At 34.0% G+C, this 18,106-nt stretch overlaps 1 protein-coding gene across 1 annotated transcript; it reads left to right on the plus strand.

The window, feature by feature from the left end:
- Positions 1 to 4,937: 4,937 nt before the first annotated feature.
- LOC139875599 (uncharacterized) lies at positions 4,938 to 5,696 on the plus strand. The gene has a single exon (XM_071862924.1). The coding sequence runs from the start codon at positions 4,938 to 4,940 to the stop codon at positions 5,694 to 5,696; it is 759 nt and encodes a 252-aa protein (XP_071719025.1).
- The last annotated feature ends 12,410 nt before the right edge of the window (positions 5,697 to 18,106 follow it).

The following is an 18,106-nucleotide window of genomic DNA, read 5'->3' on the forward strand; positions in this document are numbered from 1 at the left end:
CGAGTTTGAAGGAATCAAGCTTGGATGGTTCTTCATGTAGCCTTCCAGGGTAGGGTACATGAACTGGAGTTGCAGTGGGCAGCTTCTGAGTATCTGTTGACTTGTTTTTGAGCCTAGCTGACCTTTTCCGTGGTTGTTTTTGAGCCTAGCTGACCTTTTTCGTGGTTCTTCCTCTAGGATTATAGAATCCATTTGCTTAGCTTCCTCTATGTGGGGATTTTGGACAGTATTACTAGGTAACCTTCCTTGTGGTCGGGTTTCAAGGCATTGTGATAACTGTACGGAGCTGCGTCTTTAGACTTTTGAGCAGAGCCAATTGATTTCTCATTAGTATCTCCATCTGGTCTTGTCTGGATGCAGTTCTCTGATTTACCTATTGTTGTCCTTGAATGAACTGAGTCAACTGGTCATCAGCTCCGAGAGTGGGGTTGGTTACTTTTGTAATTTGGGTGGTTGGGGAATTTTCCTCGACTGGCGGACCAGTGAGTGGAAGTGGTTGATCGTAGGACAATTGAGATTGTTGAGCTGGATAAGGTGGGTAGCGATAGCGAAAAGGCTGGTTGCTTCGTTGAAATTGATTAACCCTAGGTTGTTGATTGAATTCGAGATTTGGTTGACGAGCTGGGTATATTGATCGTAACATACTGAACCGTCAGGCTTTTCGTACTCAACTTGGTATTCTTCAGTGGGTTGCGGGTTGGTACAATTAACACAGACCTGAGCCTGGTTAACCTGCTGCGGATGCTTTTTCAATTCTCTGAGTTGTTTAGCGAGAGATTCCATCTTATCCGTGAGGGATTTGATGCCCTCCATTTAGTTGTTAAGTGCAGAGAGTGAGGCAGATGATGAAGTTGTTTCACCACTGTTCCATTCATGATGATGCATTGTCATGTTCTCGAGCAATTCCCATGCTTCGTCTGCGGTTTGGCGCATCAGATTTCCTTGAACTGCTGCATCAATTGTCGTCCTATGATTTACCGTAAGATCATTGTAGAAGGTACAGATTTGAGCTGACCGTTCTAACTGGTGATTAGGGCATTTCTTCAGTAGGGTTTTGAAATGCTCCCATGCAGTGTAAAGAGATTCATCATAACTTTGTTTGAAGTTAATGATGTCATTCTTTAGTTTGGTTTGTTTAGAACGACGGAAATATTTGGTTAGGAATTTAGTAGCCATCTCTGTCCATGACGTGATGGAATCTTTTTCCAGTCCTTCGAACCATGTTTGAGCATGATGAGTGAGAGAATAGGGAAACAAGTATAGCCGGACTATATCTTTTAACTCGAACGAGTGTCCTTGAATCTCTGAAAATCTGATCGGTCCTCCTCGACCTTCAATCGAGGGTTTGGTATTTTCTGCTAAAGTAACACGTAACGCCATTTTATTTCTGATTCGTGCTTCCTTGAGTGCTTCAGAGATTATTGCATCTGGATCAGGTACGAAAAACAACGGCCCTGGTCTAGATCGGGTTTGGGTCATACACTGGGTACGTCTTTTTGTTTTTAATTTTTAGTAGATAGACTAAATTACTAAGGTAATCTAAGATAATTTTAATGTAATCTAAGGTAATCTTAAGCTAAGGTAGTCTAATCTAAAGTAATCTAATTTAATCTAAGATAATCTAACTATCCTAAGGTTGAATATGTTTTTAGTTCTTGCTACCGATACCTTGGTATTTCGATAACATAGCTTCACACGAACAATTCAACAAACCAAGTGGCCAGGCCGACTACGGAGAGGCAGGATCTTTTTGGTCCCAATATATTTGGAGACTGTTCGAAAAATCCAACAACCAAGTCCGTGTATAATTGTCTTTCTTAGACACCACTGAATGCTTGTGAATAAGTTTGACAGATAGCAGTATTATCTGATACCAAGTCCCAGGCAGCGGCACCAAAAACTAGATTCCCTCTTGATATGGCTAAAACGGACGGTTTAATTTGTACGGTGTCGTTAGGTCGCAACACGTCAGAATCAGCCACCAAGAGGGGGTACTCCCTTACTCCTTATTATGAGTAAGGGAAGTATGACCTAGAGTCGTATTTTTAAGATATCAGTGGAATCGAACCTATATTTAAAGCTTAAGATAGTTATAAAGGAGTAGTGGTTACCTGATTTTGGGTTTTTCTAGTTTATAAGACAGATAAAGTAAATGCAATAAAATTCGTAATTCAGATAGGGTTAAAACAAGTGCATACTATGATTTTATCAGTTATTCTGCCTAGACTATGAAATGCTGGCTCATGAATAGGTAGAGGCCTTGTATTCATTACACTGGTCCTAAACGCCCCTGTTGTAAGACATGTCACTGGGTAATGCGATAGGCTTGAAGATTCTGAATAGACAGCAACATCCCTTACCCCAGACGCCCGTGCAGTCTGACTACAGTCATACACGTTCAAACGGCTCATCTAATTGAGCGACTCGGTTGGGTGACGTATTAACATTCCACAAAGGTCTAAACTTTCTTAAGCATAATAGAATACAGGGTTTACCATATCTGAGAGACGTGATGTGTTTCAATGCTTTCGTTAATGATTGGTTTAAAAGATAGTTAGGCCCTTTAAAAAGAGTTCAACCATAAAGAACACCATGGCCAAGTCAAGTTGACTTCCATGAACACGTTCGGTTATCCTAACGGTCCAATCTTTTATGTGTTTAAACAAACAGTTCCTTATTAAACCAAGAATCCCTCAAGAGAGGTGCAATGCTTGAGACTGCATTATGGAGCAATGTACTAATCAGCACTGACCAGGTTCCATGGCCTTACTTAGCAAAGTGTACAGCTTACAATAACTGTTGTGCTTCAGCATGCACGTACGAAGTTTATATGCTTGGTGACTACACTAGCATGGTCTAAGACCGGCAATGTACTAAGGGTCTAGTCAGATGTTTCATTACGAAAGAGTCCTCAGTCGGAATCCAAAGCTTGATAGACTTACTACAACCGGTGTGCCTCAGTCGATCTTACGTTGTGTCCGATAGACTTCTCATACCAAGGGGTGACACAGATAGTGTACTCTGAATCGGGGTTCGCAACTTCCCAATAATAGAGCCAATAACTACGTTCTATTAGTTGGAAAAGCTATTGAGTTTAAAGTATAATCGTAAAGTATTTCATCAACATACACAAACCATAACATTATTTCGGCATTATAACTGGTTACATCATAGCATACACTAAAGATAACTACTCGCTAATCATGGCAACAACATCACAGAACATAATGATAGAAGACATTATATAAAGATAAAGTATAGAAGTACCAGTAGATTAAACGAGTTCCGAATACGAAAGTGACAACTTCAAACTCCAGACCGCTCCTAATATAATCTTCGGCGTTCTTCTCCGGGTACTAGATTTCTCGCACGGAGTCGAAGACCATGAAAGTATGACTAATATTTTACAAGAGAGAGAAAGAAGTGAATTGAAATTGTGTGTTGGAATGAATGACAAAGACCCTTTAAATAAGCATAAAATTCGCCTGCAAACGGTTGGCGGGCCGTTTGGCAAGCCGTTTGCAGGGGCCGTTTGCCAGGCCAGCCCGTATAACGTGCCCGTTTGATCTGGGCATATGGTATGCCATTTTCCATACTGGTAGGTCGTTTGGCAGCCCGTTTGGCAAGCCGTTTGGCTTGCTGATTCGCTGGATCATAACTCGATTTCTTGTCTTTCACCGTTTTCGCTCTAGAATCTTCGTTTTAGCTCCGATTCTCTTGATTCTTTTTGCACCGTCTTCGTAATTAATTTCTCTTCAATTCTAATCGACAAAGCGGGTATTTTACCGATAAAGTTCGAATCTTTCTTGTTTTTAGGCCTTAATACCGGGGTGAAAACGTGACTTTTTAGCCGATATCACACACACACATACATACACACACACACACACACATATATATATATATTACGAGGCAGCTTAAACACTTTATAATAGAGTGAGAATTCACATAGAAAACTCCTTTTTAGATGTATATATAATTTTGATATTTCAAAGATTCTTCGAGAATGGAAAATTGAGATTGGGTGAAGAAATGGTGATGAAATTTGAGGCGTGTGGGTGTAAAAAGGTGATTTTTCTTTTTCTGAAAATTTTCAAAGTTTAGACAGATTAAAGTACCTAAATCACTAACTGGGTCGCCAGTTGTCGTAAAGTTTTTAGTTGCACTAACTGGTTGCCAGTTGTGGTAACTGGGTTACCAGTTGCACCAACTGGGTCGCCAGTTGGTGTAACTGGTTGGTCAATTGTGATGTTGCATTCGTGTTTGTTGCATACGGGTTTCTGATAGTACGTTGTTTAAACACCGGTACATGTTTTTACTTGAATTTCAGCAGATGCAGTTTCTTGGGGATCCATAGACTCATAATAGTCACAAACAATCCCCGAATCACTTTTGGATGTTCCTTGCAGTTGTATTTGAAGTATTGTGTGATTAGGGTTTTGTGTGTGTAAGTCTTGAAACCTCTTGATCTTTGTATATGAATCAGACGAGCTTCTAGGTTCTTGATAGATCTTCATATACATGTCTTAAAAAAGTTTTGGCAACTCTGGTTAGGGATGTTGAGCTCTTATAGTGGTCTTCTATGTCAGTTCTTGAAATTAGGGTTAGAAAACCTTAATTTTGGCTTTTTTCCCAGCTTTTCCGCAAAGTGACCTTTTAAAGTCATGCTGAGCAAAATTTAGTGGATTAGTGCGTTTATTGAACTGTTTTTATTGAATTCATGTAGGATTTGAGTAGATATCGTTAGTAAAAACATGACTTACGTGATATCAGTATCTCGATAGGGTGTTGATTTCTAGATATATGATCGACGTGTTTGCAGATTTAAAACTTGTTGCATTGGGTCGAGGTTATTCAGATCATTATCTGTTTTTGTTTCATAATGCTAAATTGGATTTTGGTCCTACACCGTTTAAATTTTTCACTCATAGGTGTCCATGACCGGGTTTGATGACTTAGTTAAAGGGGTCATGGAGGATCAAGAGTACAACGACAAGCAGGAGTTCAATGATAAACTCAAAGTCCTAAAAAATCGAATCAAGCCATGGGTGGCTGAACAACGGATGTTAGCTAAATCTGATATTGTGCTAGCTACTGAAAAGATAAATGATATTGAATTGAAAATAGATGAGCAAATAGTCACAAAAGAGGAGTTAACTGAGCGTTTGGAATTGATTAATAAGCTTCATGGCTTACATGAACTTGATGAGATGGATATTGCGCAAAAGTCGAAGGTTAAATGGTGTGTGGAAGGGGACAAAAATACTAAATTCTTTCATGGGTTATTAAAACACAAAAGGAGTAAATATAATATTCAAGGTCTATCGTTAAATGGGGTGTGGGTTACGGATCCGGCATTAATCAAGAACGCCTTCAAAGAATTCTACATTTTAAAATTCCAGAAGGATAGAAATGTGGGGCATAATGTAGAGCTTACTCCTCAGCTTACTTTGTCAACTTCAGATAACGAAATGTTGCAACATTTAGTTATAGAGGAAGATATTCGTAGAGCGGTATGGGATTGTGGGAATGATAAATCTTCTGGACCCGACGGGTTCACGTTTTTTTTCGTGAAAAAAATATTGGGAGTGGTTGAAGGAGGATTTAATGAAGTACATTGTCAATGCGTTCAAGACAAAGAGATTACCGAAAGGCTCGTCATCTGCTTTTATTTCTCTGATTTCAAAAGTTGCTAATCCTTCATGTATTAAGGAGTATAGACCAATTTCGTTGATAGGGGTTCAATAAAAAATTATCACAAAAATACTTGCAAATCGTTTATCCATGGTTATTGACAAGGTCATAAGTAAGGAACAATCCGCGTTTATCAAAGGTAGACAAATTTTGGATGGGCCAATGATGTTGAGTGAGTTGGTTAGTTGGTACAAAAAGAGGAAACAAAAGCTTATGTTATTTAAAGTGGATTTTGAGAAAGCGTACGATACAGTTAGTTGGGAATTTTTGGACTACATGCTTATGATTTTAGGCTTTGGTGATACGTAGAGGGCATGGATAAGAATGTGTCTATATAACGCTCTAACATCGGTCATTGTTAATGGAAGTCCTACGAGTGAATTCTGTTTACATCGAGGACTAAGACAAGGAGACCCTCTTAGTCCATTTTTATTTCTAATAATAATGGAAGGGCTTCATCTTTGTTTGAAAGAAAAATTGAATTCGGGTGCGATACGCGGAGTAGATATTGGTAATTCGAATATTAAAGTATCTCATTTGTTTCATGCGGACGATGCGATTATTGTATCCGATTGGAATAGGGATAGTTTGTGTAACACTATTCTTGCTCTTAACGAATTTTATCATTACTCGGGTTTAAAAATAAATGTCTCGAAATCCCACCTATTCGATTTTGGCATTTCTGATGCGATTTTGGATGGGTATGTTTGAGAATTTGGTTGTTCAAAAGGTACGTTTCCTTTCACATATCTAGGCCTTCCTATCAGAGTTAAGATGAATTTGATTGCCAATTGGAAATACCTTGAGGATCGATTTCATAAAAAGTTGTCAGGATGGAAAGCTAATCTTCTATCCATTGGAGGTCGTCTTACTCTTATTAAGTCGGTGCTAGGTAGTTTGGGAATATATTATCTCCCATTATTTCATTGTCCGGAGACGATGATTGATAACTTGGAAAGGTTTAGAGCCAAGTTTTTTTGGGGAAGTATCAAAAATAATAAAAAGGTACATTGGGTAAGTTGGGATCAAACTTTAGCTTCTTGGGACAAAGTTGGTCTAGATATTGGGAGTTTATGATCATTTTGTTGGAAATACGTTCTCGGGTTGGCTACAGTTCGACCGTGGTTTGACCGTGGTACATATATTCCGAAGATATGCCCATGACATTAAATAATAAAAGTCCATTTATCCTATTCGGTCACACACAAATGCCAATCGTAAAATTGTTTGATATATACCTTCTAATCAGAAATTAACTTATTAATCATTAGTTAATGGTTTAATAAATTAAGTAAGTTTTTTTTATGTGTATACATATACTTACAAATCTAAATATGTAGAGATTTGATTAGATTTTACAAATCATATTTTATATAAGATATAAGATTTGATTTGATTTATAAAATATGATTTGATTTTGTAAATCTTATTTTATATAAAGATTTGATTTTGCAAATCTTTCCAAATCTTTATTTATTACATTTGTACTAGATGTATTAATTGTATCAATTAGGTAATATATAATACCAAGTCTTGGTATTGAAAAAGTTATGAAAAAGATACAAAAACACACACACAAAATGCTATTTTTCTTTCTTATTTTCAAGTAACCAAAAATACTTGGAATCTATAATTGGGTTCGGTTTTTGGTGGAAATAATGAAGAAGAAAATATCCGTTAAGTAGAAGGTATAGATCGAAGCAAGGTTGGAACTTTGGGTGTCTACCGTTTAGAGGAACTCTTCTTTGGGTTTTCAAATTCGATCTTCAAAAGGCTACAAAGGTTGTATTCTAATCTTCTCTTGTTCGGTTTCGTTAATTTGTTTTGTTTGCCAAAGTTTTGTACTATGAACTGTGGAAGAGTATGATTTTGTAAAGTTTTAAAAATACTTTCGCTCGCTTTGGATTTGTATCATACTCCAACAGTGGTATCAGAGCCATCTTGTACAAGTTTTAGCAAACTTTTCTTATGATATTTAGTTTTGATGGATGCGTTGTGCATGATTCTTGGAGATGTCATGCATAACAAACATGCAAAACAAGTATCATGATTTATGCTTTATGTTTCCTAAATACTAATTTGAATCTTGGATTTTGGCAAAATGTAAAATGGGTTAAACTCATTTTTTTTCATTTAAGAAATTTTTTTCAGCTTGGACAGTCCGTCTTTGATGGACTTTTACGGGGCTATAAACTCAATATTATTGTATGAGACCAATTTCATTTGAAAGCTAACTGAAAGAACTTAAATTTGAAAAAAAAAATCATCAAAAACAGACTAGAAATGAGTAAGATATGACCATCTGAAGTTGCATGTATGAATCTGCCAAAATTCGAAAATTTGATAAGGTAACTTGCATGTTGACTAAAAGTGATTCAAAGTTTAGGAAAATAAAGTACATAAATTATATTCATGTTTTACATGAAATGAGAAAATTAAAATTGTTAATTTTAGACTTTATGCTTTGTTAAAGTGGATAAATCTCCAACATGTTTTAATTCACTTAATATGTTTGTTTGGATGGTTTTGGCATGAAAACCATACTTACAAAATATGAAGTGGGTTTACATACATAAGTTATGTAAACAAGGATTGATATTTGTTATGTGCCATTAAGTGTTGTTTAAATCAATCCTTATCGAAACATGTTTCATAAAATGGATGTTTGGCACTCCATTTGTAATGTATATGATTGTTGTATGAAATCGGTAGTATTTGCCTCTATAAGACCCTTGTGTGAATGTTTGGTTGTGTGATTTAATTTATTATTTATTCAGGATGAATGTAATAATTTATTAAACGACTTGCATGTCGTATTTCTTATTTATTCGGGATAAATGTAATAATTATTAAACGACTTGCATGTCGTATTTCTTTTTCATATTGTATTTGTAGTAGTATAGAAAATAGAATAGTTATTTTGTAAAATAATGCAACCAAGATTGGAATCACGAAGATGATGTTCACAAGGCGGCCCGTCCGAGCATTTAATGGAGATGGCGGTTTTAGTGGGAGCCAATTCTCACACAAGATTATGTCCCTAGTTGACCAAGTTTTTCCGTGTGTTGGCTCACCGGAAAAACGCATAGGACTCGAGGTATACTACCGATAATTGCGTGTCATGATTATTATTGTGTTCTTATTTGTCTATGCCATGCTAGCTAGAAAATTAGTAAAGAAACAAAAGACAATAATCACTTAAAATGGTTTGGTTAAAATTAGTTTAACAAACGCAACACGCAATGCTTAATTAGCAAATGTTTTGAAATGGAATAAAGTACTTTTGCTAAAAGAAAACAAAACCCCATTTTAAATATAAACTTTACGCTACCCATGAGTTGTACACACATCCGAACCTTCTACCTGTTAGAGTTCGCGTTACCCGAGAGTCTTGGGCCGGACTTTAATTGGGTGCTGGGAAGGGTGAGGTGAATTTTGCGATACCCGAGATTCTTGGGCCGGATTTCACGTGTATCTATCACGGACGGTTTACAATCTGAAATCGTGGTTCGCGGCAAACCCGCCACAAGGAAGGATTAGCGTAGAAGAGATTAAACATGCCAAGTGAAATAATTGATTATCACTAAATCCCGCAGAACCTAAGAATTTCATAATGGATGAAATTGGTAATATAGTTACCTACCTAAATAGCTTATGATTGGCGATCCGCGGTAAACCCGTCGTTACCATAAGTGAAATATAGATATTAGCCTTGTTAATTATAATTGTTTGAATATTGAACACACTTGGGTAATTATCTTAACAAGGATTAAGCATATCAAACTAACTAATACAACTTACTTTAAAAATATGATAGATGTCTGCAACAAACACAAATCCTACTACGTCATCAATCACTAATTTCTGCCTTAAAGGGCTCCTCGAAAAGGACAAGCTTACGGGCTTGAACTACATGGACTGGCTTCGCAACCTAAGAATTGCTCTTAGGATGAAAGGAAAGATCAGGGCAATTGAGGAACCCTTACCGGCAGAACCCGGATCGAGAGCTACTCAAGCGGCTAGGGACGAGTTTGAAAAACATCGTTCCGAGTCTAATGAGGTAGCATGCTTGATTTTGGCGACCATGTCTCCGGAGCTCCAAAAAGGCATGGAGAGCTTAGGGTCGTATGACATGCTTAACCAACTCAAATACATGTTCCAACAACAAGCGAAGCAAGAAAGGTTTGACACCGTGAAAGCTCTCGTATCTTGCAAAATGGCAACGGGAAGTAGTGTTAGTGTCCATGTACTACAAATGAAAGGGTACATAGACCGGCTGGAGCGCCTTGGTTTTTCCATAAGTCAAGAGCTTGCAACGGATTTTATCCTGAACTCGCTGACTAGTGCATATGAAGGATTCATTATGAACTATAATATGAACAATATGGAGAAAACAATCATGGAGCTCCATGGCATGTTGAAAACCGCTGAGGCTAACATGGCCAAAGCTAAACCCGCAACTACCGTCCTAGCCATTCGTGAAAGTGGGATCAAGAAGAAGAAAAACAAAGCAAAGGTCAAGAACAAGGGAAAGGGTAAGGTTGGCACGTCCAACTTCAAACCTAAACCTAAGGGCATTGTTAACTCTTCTACTTCAAAGAACCCGCAAACCAAGTCTCCTGAAGAAGCAATATGCTTCCATTGTAGGGATAAAGGACATTGGAGGCGCAATTGTACCAAGTACTTGAAGGAACTTAATGAACTACGGGCTAAGGGAGTCGCCGTACCTTCAGGTTTGTTCATGATTGAACTAAATAATACTACTATTTCTAATTCCTTGGTATTGGACACAGGATGTAGTACTCACATTTGTACAAATGTGCCGGGACTCGCAAGAAGTAGGAAGCTGAAGACTAGAGAGCTCAATCTAATCATGGAGAATAAGAACGTTGCCTCTGTTAACATGATTGGAGAATACAATCTTTCTCTTGATACTGGTCTATGTATTGTTTTATCTAATGTTTGCTACAGTGCCGAAATGGCAAGAAATATTATATCTTTTGATGCTTTATTTAATGATGGTTTTGATTTTAGTTTTGATAATAGATCAATACTTGTTCACAAAAATGGAATGTTTTATTTCAAGGCTAGTCCCTGTAAAGGCATGTTAGAAACCACATCAAAGCTAAATGATAGTTCAATCTACAATGTTGATTCATCCAAAGACTTTTTGGATAAAACGTATCTATGGCATTGTCGTTTAGGCCACATAAACAAGAAACGCATAGCCAAACTCCAGTCAGATGGAATTCTAGAATCATTTGATATAATATCGTATGATGAATGCGAATCTTGCTTATCAGGAAAAATGACAAAGGCACCTTTCACAGGAAACTTTGAACGGGCTAAGGATCTGTTGGGGTTGGTACACACTGATGTGTGCGGTCTGTTCAGATCGCCTACTAGACACAATGAACGATACTTCGTTACATTTACTGATGACTTCAGTAGATATGGTTAAGTTTATTTAATTAAACAAAAGTCTGAAACTTTGGGAGTGTTCAAGGCATACCAAAATGAAGTAGAAAATCAACTGAACAAAAGAATTAAGATTCTCCGATCTGATAGAGGTGGTGAATATCTTAATGATGAATTTCGTGATCATCTATGGGGTTGTGGGATAATCTCACAATTAGCTCCTCCTAGAATACCACAACATAATGGTGTGGCTGAAAGGAGGAATCGAACATTACTTGATATGGTTCGATCCATGATGATCTGCACAAAGCTTCCAATCAGTTTTTGGGGCTATGCCCTATAAACTGCCGCAAGGATCCTTAACCTCATCCCAACCAAGAAAGTTTCTAAAGCACCTTATGAGATATGGCATGGTAAAACTGTGTCTCTCTCATTTCTAAGAATCTGGGGTTGTGAGGCTTACGTTCATCGTGAAGCTCAAGATAAACTTGAACCCATATCCGAAAAGTGTTTATTTGTTGGTTACCCGACTGATTCTTTTGGATATTTGTTTTACAACCCTACTGAGAACAAAGTCTTTGTGTCTAGAAGGGGAGTCTTCCTTGAAAAGGATCTCATATCAAAAGGAACCAGTGGGAGCAAAATTAACCTTGAAGAAATTTAAGAATCAACCGACATGGAAACTGATATTGGAACCGATTCTCCTCAAGAGGTCGACAATCCTGCAGTTGAAAGAGAAACTTACCTACAGCCACCACCCATACGTAGATCTGATAGAGTGCGTCGAACACCAAAGAAATATAATTTACACATATTTGAGGGTGATGACGAAAATATAGATTCTGATGAACCTATTACCTATCAAGAAGCAATTACAGGCCCCGACTCTGTCAAATGGAAGGAGGCTATGGACAACGAGATCTAATACATGCATGATAATCAAGTCTGGATCTTGATTAATCATATACCAGGTACTAAAACCATTGGGTGTAAGTGGGACTTCAAGAAGAAGACCGATATGGATGGAAATGTACACACATTCAAAGTCAGACTGGTGGCTAAGGGTTACACGCAACAATATGGTGTAGACTATGATGAAACTTTTCACCAGTAGCTATGTTGAAATCCATTAGAATACTTCTTGCCATAGCTGCATTTTATGACTATGAGATATGGCAAATGGATGTAAAAACAGCTTTCCTTAATGGTAAGCTAACAGAGGATGTGTTTATGACACAACCTGAGGGTTATGTACATCCTAAGTATCCTAATAGTGTGTGCAAGCTTCAAAAATCCATTTATGGACTTAAACAAGCTTCTCGTAGCTGGAATCTTTGCTTTAATGAGAAAATCAAAGAATTTGGTTTTATTAGAGGCGAAGATGAGCCATGTGTCTATGTTAGGTCTAGTGGGAGTGTTGTAGTCTTCCATGTACTATATGTCGATGACATATTACTCATGGGAAACGATATCCTGACATTGAAAGATGTCAAAGCTTGGCTAGGAAAATGTTTCTCCATGAAAGACATAGGAGATGCATCATATATTTTGGGAATAAAGATCTATCGAGATAGGTCAAGGAGATTAATTGGGCTAAACCAAAGTGCATATATAGATAAGATACTGAAGAAATTCAGTATGCATAACTCCAAGAAAGGGTGTGTTCCTATGAACCCTGGAATGATATTGAGCAAGTCTCAATGTCCTAATTCTGACTTGGAGTCAGCTACCATGAGTCGGGCTCCATATGCTTCAGCTATAGGATCGATCATGTATGCGATGATATGCACTAGGCCTGACGTGTCGTATGCACTAAGCATGACTAGTCGTTATCAGGCCAATCCTGGTGAAGCTCATTGGATAGCAGTCAAGAACATTCTAAAGTATCTTAGGAGGACTAAAGAGATGTTCTTGGTCTATGGTGGGAATGATGAGCTGAGCATCAAAGGATACTCTGATGCTAGTTTCCAATCAGATAGAGATGATTGCTCTTCACAATCAGGATTTGTATTTATGTTGAACGGTGGAGCCGTCACGTGGAGAAGTGGCAATTACATCCGTTAACTTGTAGCAGAAAATGACATATTATTAAGTAGAGTATACACGACTAAGAACTTGGTTGATCCTTTCACCAAGCCTTTGCCACAGACTAAGCATGATGCTCATAGCATGTTTATTGGCATTCATGTCATTAATGATAAAGTTTGATTGTATTTTTATGTTAAGTTTGAAACTTTAAACATTGGGTAATAATATATGTTGCAATTGATCTGATGATTAATATATTGAGATTATATTATGTGATGACCCGTCCTAATCCATCCAGACGAAGTCCATCTCGATTATAAACGATTCACAACAGTTGATTACATCGCGAGGTACTTGACCTCTATATGATACATTTACAAACATTGCATTCATTTTTGAAAAGACAATCTTTCGTTACATCTAAAGTTGACGGCATGCATACCATTTCATAATACATCTAACTATAATTGACTAAATAATGATCTTGATGAACTCAACGACTCGAATAAAACGTCTTTTGAAATATGCTATGAATGACTCCAAGTAATGTCTTTAAAATGAGCAAATGCACAGCGAAAGATTTCTTTCATACCTGAGAATGAACATGCTTTAAAGTGTCAACCAAAAGGTTGGTGAGTTCATTAGTTTATCATAAATAATCATTTCATAATTTTAATAGACCACAAGATTTCAATTTCCATTTCGAATAAACATACGTCCCATACATAGAGACAAAAAAATATCATTCATATGGATTGAACACCTGGTAACCGACATTCACAATATGTATATAAGAATATCCCCATCATTCCGGGATCCTCCTTCGGACATGATATAAATTTCGAAGTACTAAAGCATCTGGTACTTTGGATGGGGCTTGTTGGGCCCGATAGATCTATCTTTAGAGTTCGCGTCAATTAGGGTGTCGTTCCCTAATTCTTAGATTACCAGACTTAATAAAAAAAGGGCATATTCGATTTCGATAATTCAACCATAGAATGTAGTTTCGATCACTTGTGTCTATTTCGTAAAGCATTTATAAAAGCAGCGCATGTATTCTCAGTCCCAAAATATATATTGCAAAAGCATTTAAAAAGGGAGCAAATGAAACTCACGCATATAAATATTGTAAAACAGTTAATAAAGCATTTGCATGTATTCTCAGCCCCAAAAATGTAAAGAGTAAAAGGGGATCAAATGAAACTCACCTAATGTATTTTGTAGTAAAAATACATATGACTATATTGACATTGCGGGGTTGGCCTCGGATTCATGATCCTATATCAATTGTAAATCTATTAAAACATTTAATAGAAATCTCAAAATTTCAATCATTAATTATATAGATTTTTATATATGTTTTGTTATATAGAAGTTATACTAAAATCTATTTAAATATACATTTTATTTATATATAATATATCTTATGTTATATTTGTATATTTTGTATATATATTAAAAATTAATTTTTATCTTTACATTTAGTTATATGTAATTAAAATAGCTAATATCTATATATATCTATGATTAGTATTAAATGATAAATTCAAATATAATATGTTTGGTAATAATAATTATAACGATCTTATTATTATTGGTAATCTTAATAAAATACTTTTGTTAATAATAATTATAATTGTAACCAGAGTTATGGTAATAATAATAATAATAATAATAATAATAATAATAATAATAATAATAATAATAATAATAATAATAATAATAATAATAATAATAGATATCTAATACTTGTATTAGTAGTAAAAATAATACTAATAATCATAATACACTAATAATAATAATAATAATAATAATAATAATAATAATAATAATAATAATAATAATAATAATAATAATAAGATTGGTAATGATAATATTAAAACATTTCTAAATGATAATACTATCAATAATAATATTAATGTCCTAAATTATATTAATAATCACTTCTTTAATAATAATAACTAACATAATAACAATAATAACAATTACTTAGAAATAATAATAATAACGATAGTAATAATAATGATAACAATAATAATAGTTATAATATTAATAATAATAATAATAATAATAATAATAATAATAATAATAATAATAATAATAATAATAATAATAATAATAATAATAATAATAATAATAATAATAATAATAAAAATGGGCTACCTTAAAGAATAAAATTCAGAAAAAAAGAATGGCCCTGTCCAGGCTCGAACCCTCAACCTCTCGAAACCCGACATCCCCCTCAAACCGTTCCTCCAACGCTGTCTTTCTATTTTAAGAGATACCCAATTGTATTTAACCCTATGCTTACAATTATCATCTTCTTCTTCTCAAATAAAACAATCGACATTCATGATCTTTAAATATCAAAACTATGAATCAACCATTTTTATATTCTTCAAATAATAATAACAATTCAATATCAAGTGTTATTATCAATTGAAATCAAAAAAATAAAAATAAAATAAAAAACAAGCTGCTGTCGCAGCACTTCTTAAAAAAATAATGATTTCAAATATGAGAACGTTTTGGACCAAGATTTATACATGAAATATATTCTAAAACGTTCATGGAAACTTTCTAATTCGTCAATTGACCTTGATACAAAACAGTTAACACGAATTTGTGTAAAGAACAATGTTTGACTTTTATTTTTTGAAACTTTGACTCAAAAATTCGTTAGCAATAAAAGGAATTGGGACTTCAACTTTTGCAGAAAGATTTAGCATTAAGTTCCTAACAGAACTGCATTTACTGATTTTGAAATTAAATACAAGATTGAGGTTTGGCAAAATGGAAACAAGAACAGGGGTATTGCTTGTTTTTTTTTAAAAAGAATTGTTTTAACAGGTTTGATCGATTATAGACTGTTACAATTTGTGTTGAAGGTGTAGAAGGTGAACGAATTTTTATCAATATCACAGAGTGGTCTCTTGTTTTATAAAAAAAAAATGTCGACCAGTTAACTCACAGGTACCAAAATAGAATAAAAAATTAAAAGAAGAATTTGATAGATAACAACTTTTGTTTTGATACTGTAATCTGATTCCATTTTGAGGACAAAAAAAAACAAGTAATCTATAGTATGATGGCTATGTGAAACAACATCAGGCCCCCTTCGTACGTAATTTCCAATTTATATAATTTTTGTTCGTATAATTGTATTTATATAAATATTTGTATATATGATTATCTAAATATATATATAACTCATTTTATATATTTTGTATAACTGTTTATATATCTATTTGTATGAAATTCGAATTTTTGAAAAAAAACAAGTGTATATATATTTATACTACTAATAATAATATTATTAATAATAAAATAATAATAATATGATATAAATAATAATAATAATATTAATCATAATAACCAATAATATTAAAATTACAACTAATTAATAATTTTAATCTCTCTTATAATAATATTTATACTTAAGTATTTGTTTCGGTAATCATAATCTTAAATTTACTAGCATTTTAATATTTAGCATTTGTTAATATCATTAATAATGATTTTAATAATAATGAAAGTAGTAAGAATATAATTGTCATTACTATAATATTTTTAACTTGTTATTATATCATATATTATATATATATATGTAAATATGAATACATTAATAATGTTTTATGTATATAGTTGTTATATATCTAATTACTATATTATTTCCTAATAGATATTATAAATTTCAACACATAATATTTATATCTTTTATATATATATATATATATACAATATACATATAATAATAATTATGTATGGAAATTACATATACATATATATATATATATATATATATATATATATATCAACTAATGTATATAAAATTTTGATTTGATTATCAAGTAGGTAAATATATCAATTATATGTATATTGTAATAAATAATCTCAGAGTATAACAATTAATACCTTGTTAACATTGATAAATTTTGCATATTCAATCTACTTTAAATAAATATATTTTTTTTATTTAACAAGTTTAGGTTTTATATCGTAATTACATAATAGTTCATTAATATAATTAGTTTATAATATATATATATTTTCATGTATAATTATTTATATATATATTTCTATTTGCGATTAAAGGTTCGTGAATCGTCGGAAGTAGTCAAAGGTTATTTTCTTATATAAACACAACATTACAGACTTTGCTTAACGTGTCGAAATCAATAAAGATTAAGTTTAAAATTTGGTCGGAAATTCCCGGGTCACTACAGTACCTACCCGTTAAAGAAATTTCGTCCCGAAATTTGAGTGAGGTTGTCATGGCTAACAATAAAAAAATGTTTTCATGGCAAATATGAGTTGATAAATAGAATTTTTATCACATGGTGTAACCTGGATAGAATAATTCGATTATTCAAAGCGTACGAGTGAAGCTATCACCAAAGAGTGAAATAGGAAGTAAAGATTCATCTTAACTTTTGACGTAGGGGGCTGAATTTAGAAAGAAAAAAAAAGCTACATCTTAGCTTTTGACGTTGTTTTGCTTGAATTCCGGAATTCAAGGAATTTGAAAAAAATCTTCGAAATCTAAAAGATTTGATTCTTCGGCGAGTAAGGAAATTAAGATCTCTATAATAAATGCGGAAATCTGCCTTGATTTCTTTGTCTGCTATTTTCACTATAAATGAACTTTTTCCGTTCCATTACTTTCACCATTCTTATACTTTCTTCCTCTATTCCTACTTTTAAAATATTGTTAAAATGCTCCATCCAGTTCTGATTCTTGATATTTTCCTATCTATGTATCAGTCATCCTTTTTTCAATCTTCCACCAGGAAATCTGTTTACTTCTACTATTGTCTTGGGGAAATACTATTCTTAATTATACCGTGTCTTTATATTGCTATTCGTATTAATATCCACGGTTTGTAACTTCTGTGTTGTTATTGGGTTTTATATCTTCCCTTATATTTCAATGTCCCTGCTTCTGTCTCTTATAATTATTGTCATC

This window comes from Rutidosis leptorrhynchoides, chromosome 11, assembly GCF_046630445.1.
Source record: "Rutidosis leptorrhynchoides isolate AG116_Rl617_1_P2 chromosome 11, CSIRO_AGI_Rlap_v1, whole genome shotgun sequence".
In the NCBI taxonomy this organism is placed as follows: Eukaryota; Viridiplantae; Streptophyta; class Magnoliopsida; order Asterales; family Asteraceae; genus Rutidosis; species Rutidosis leptorrhynchoides.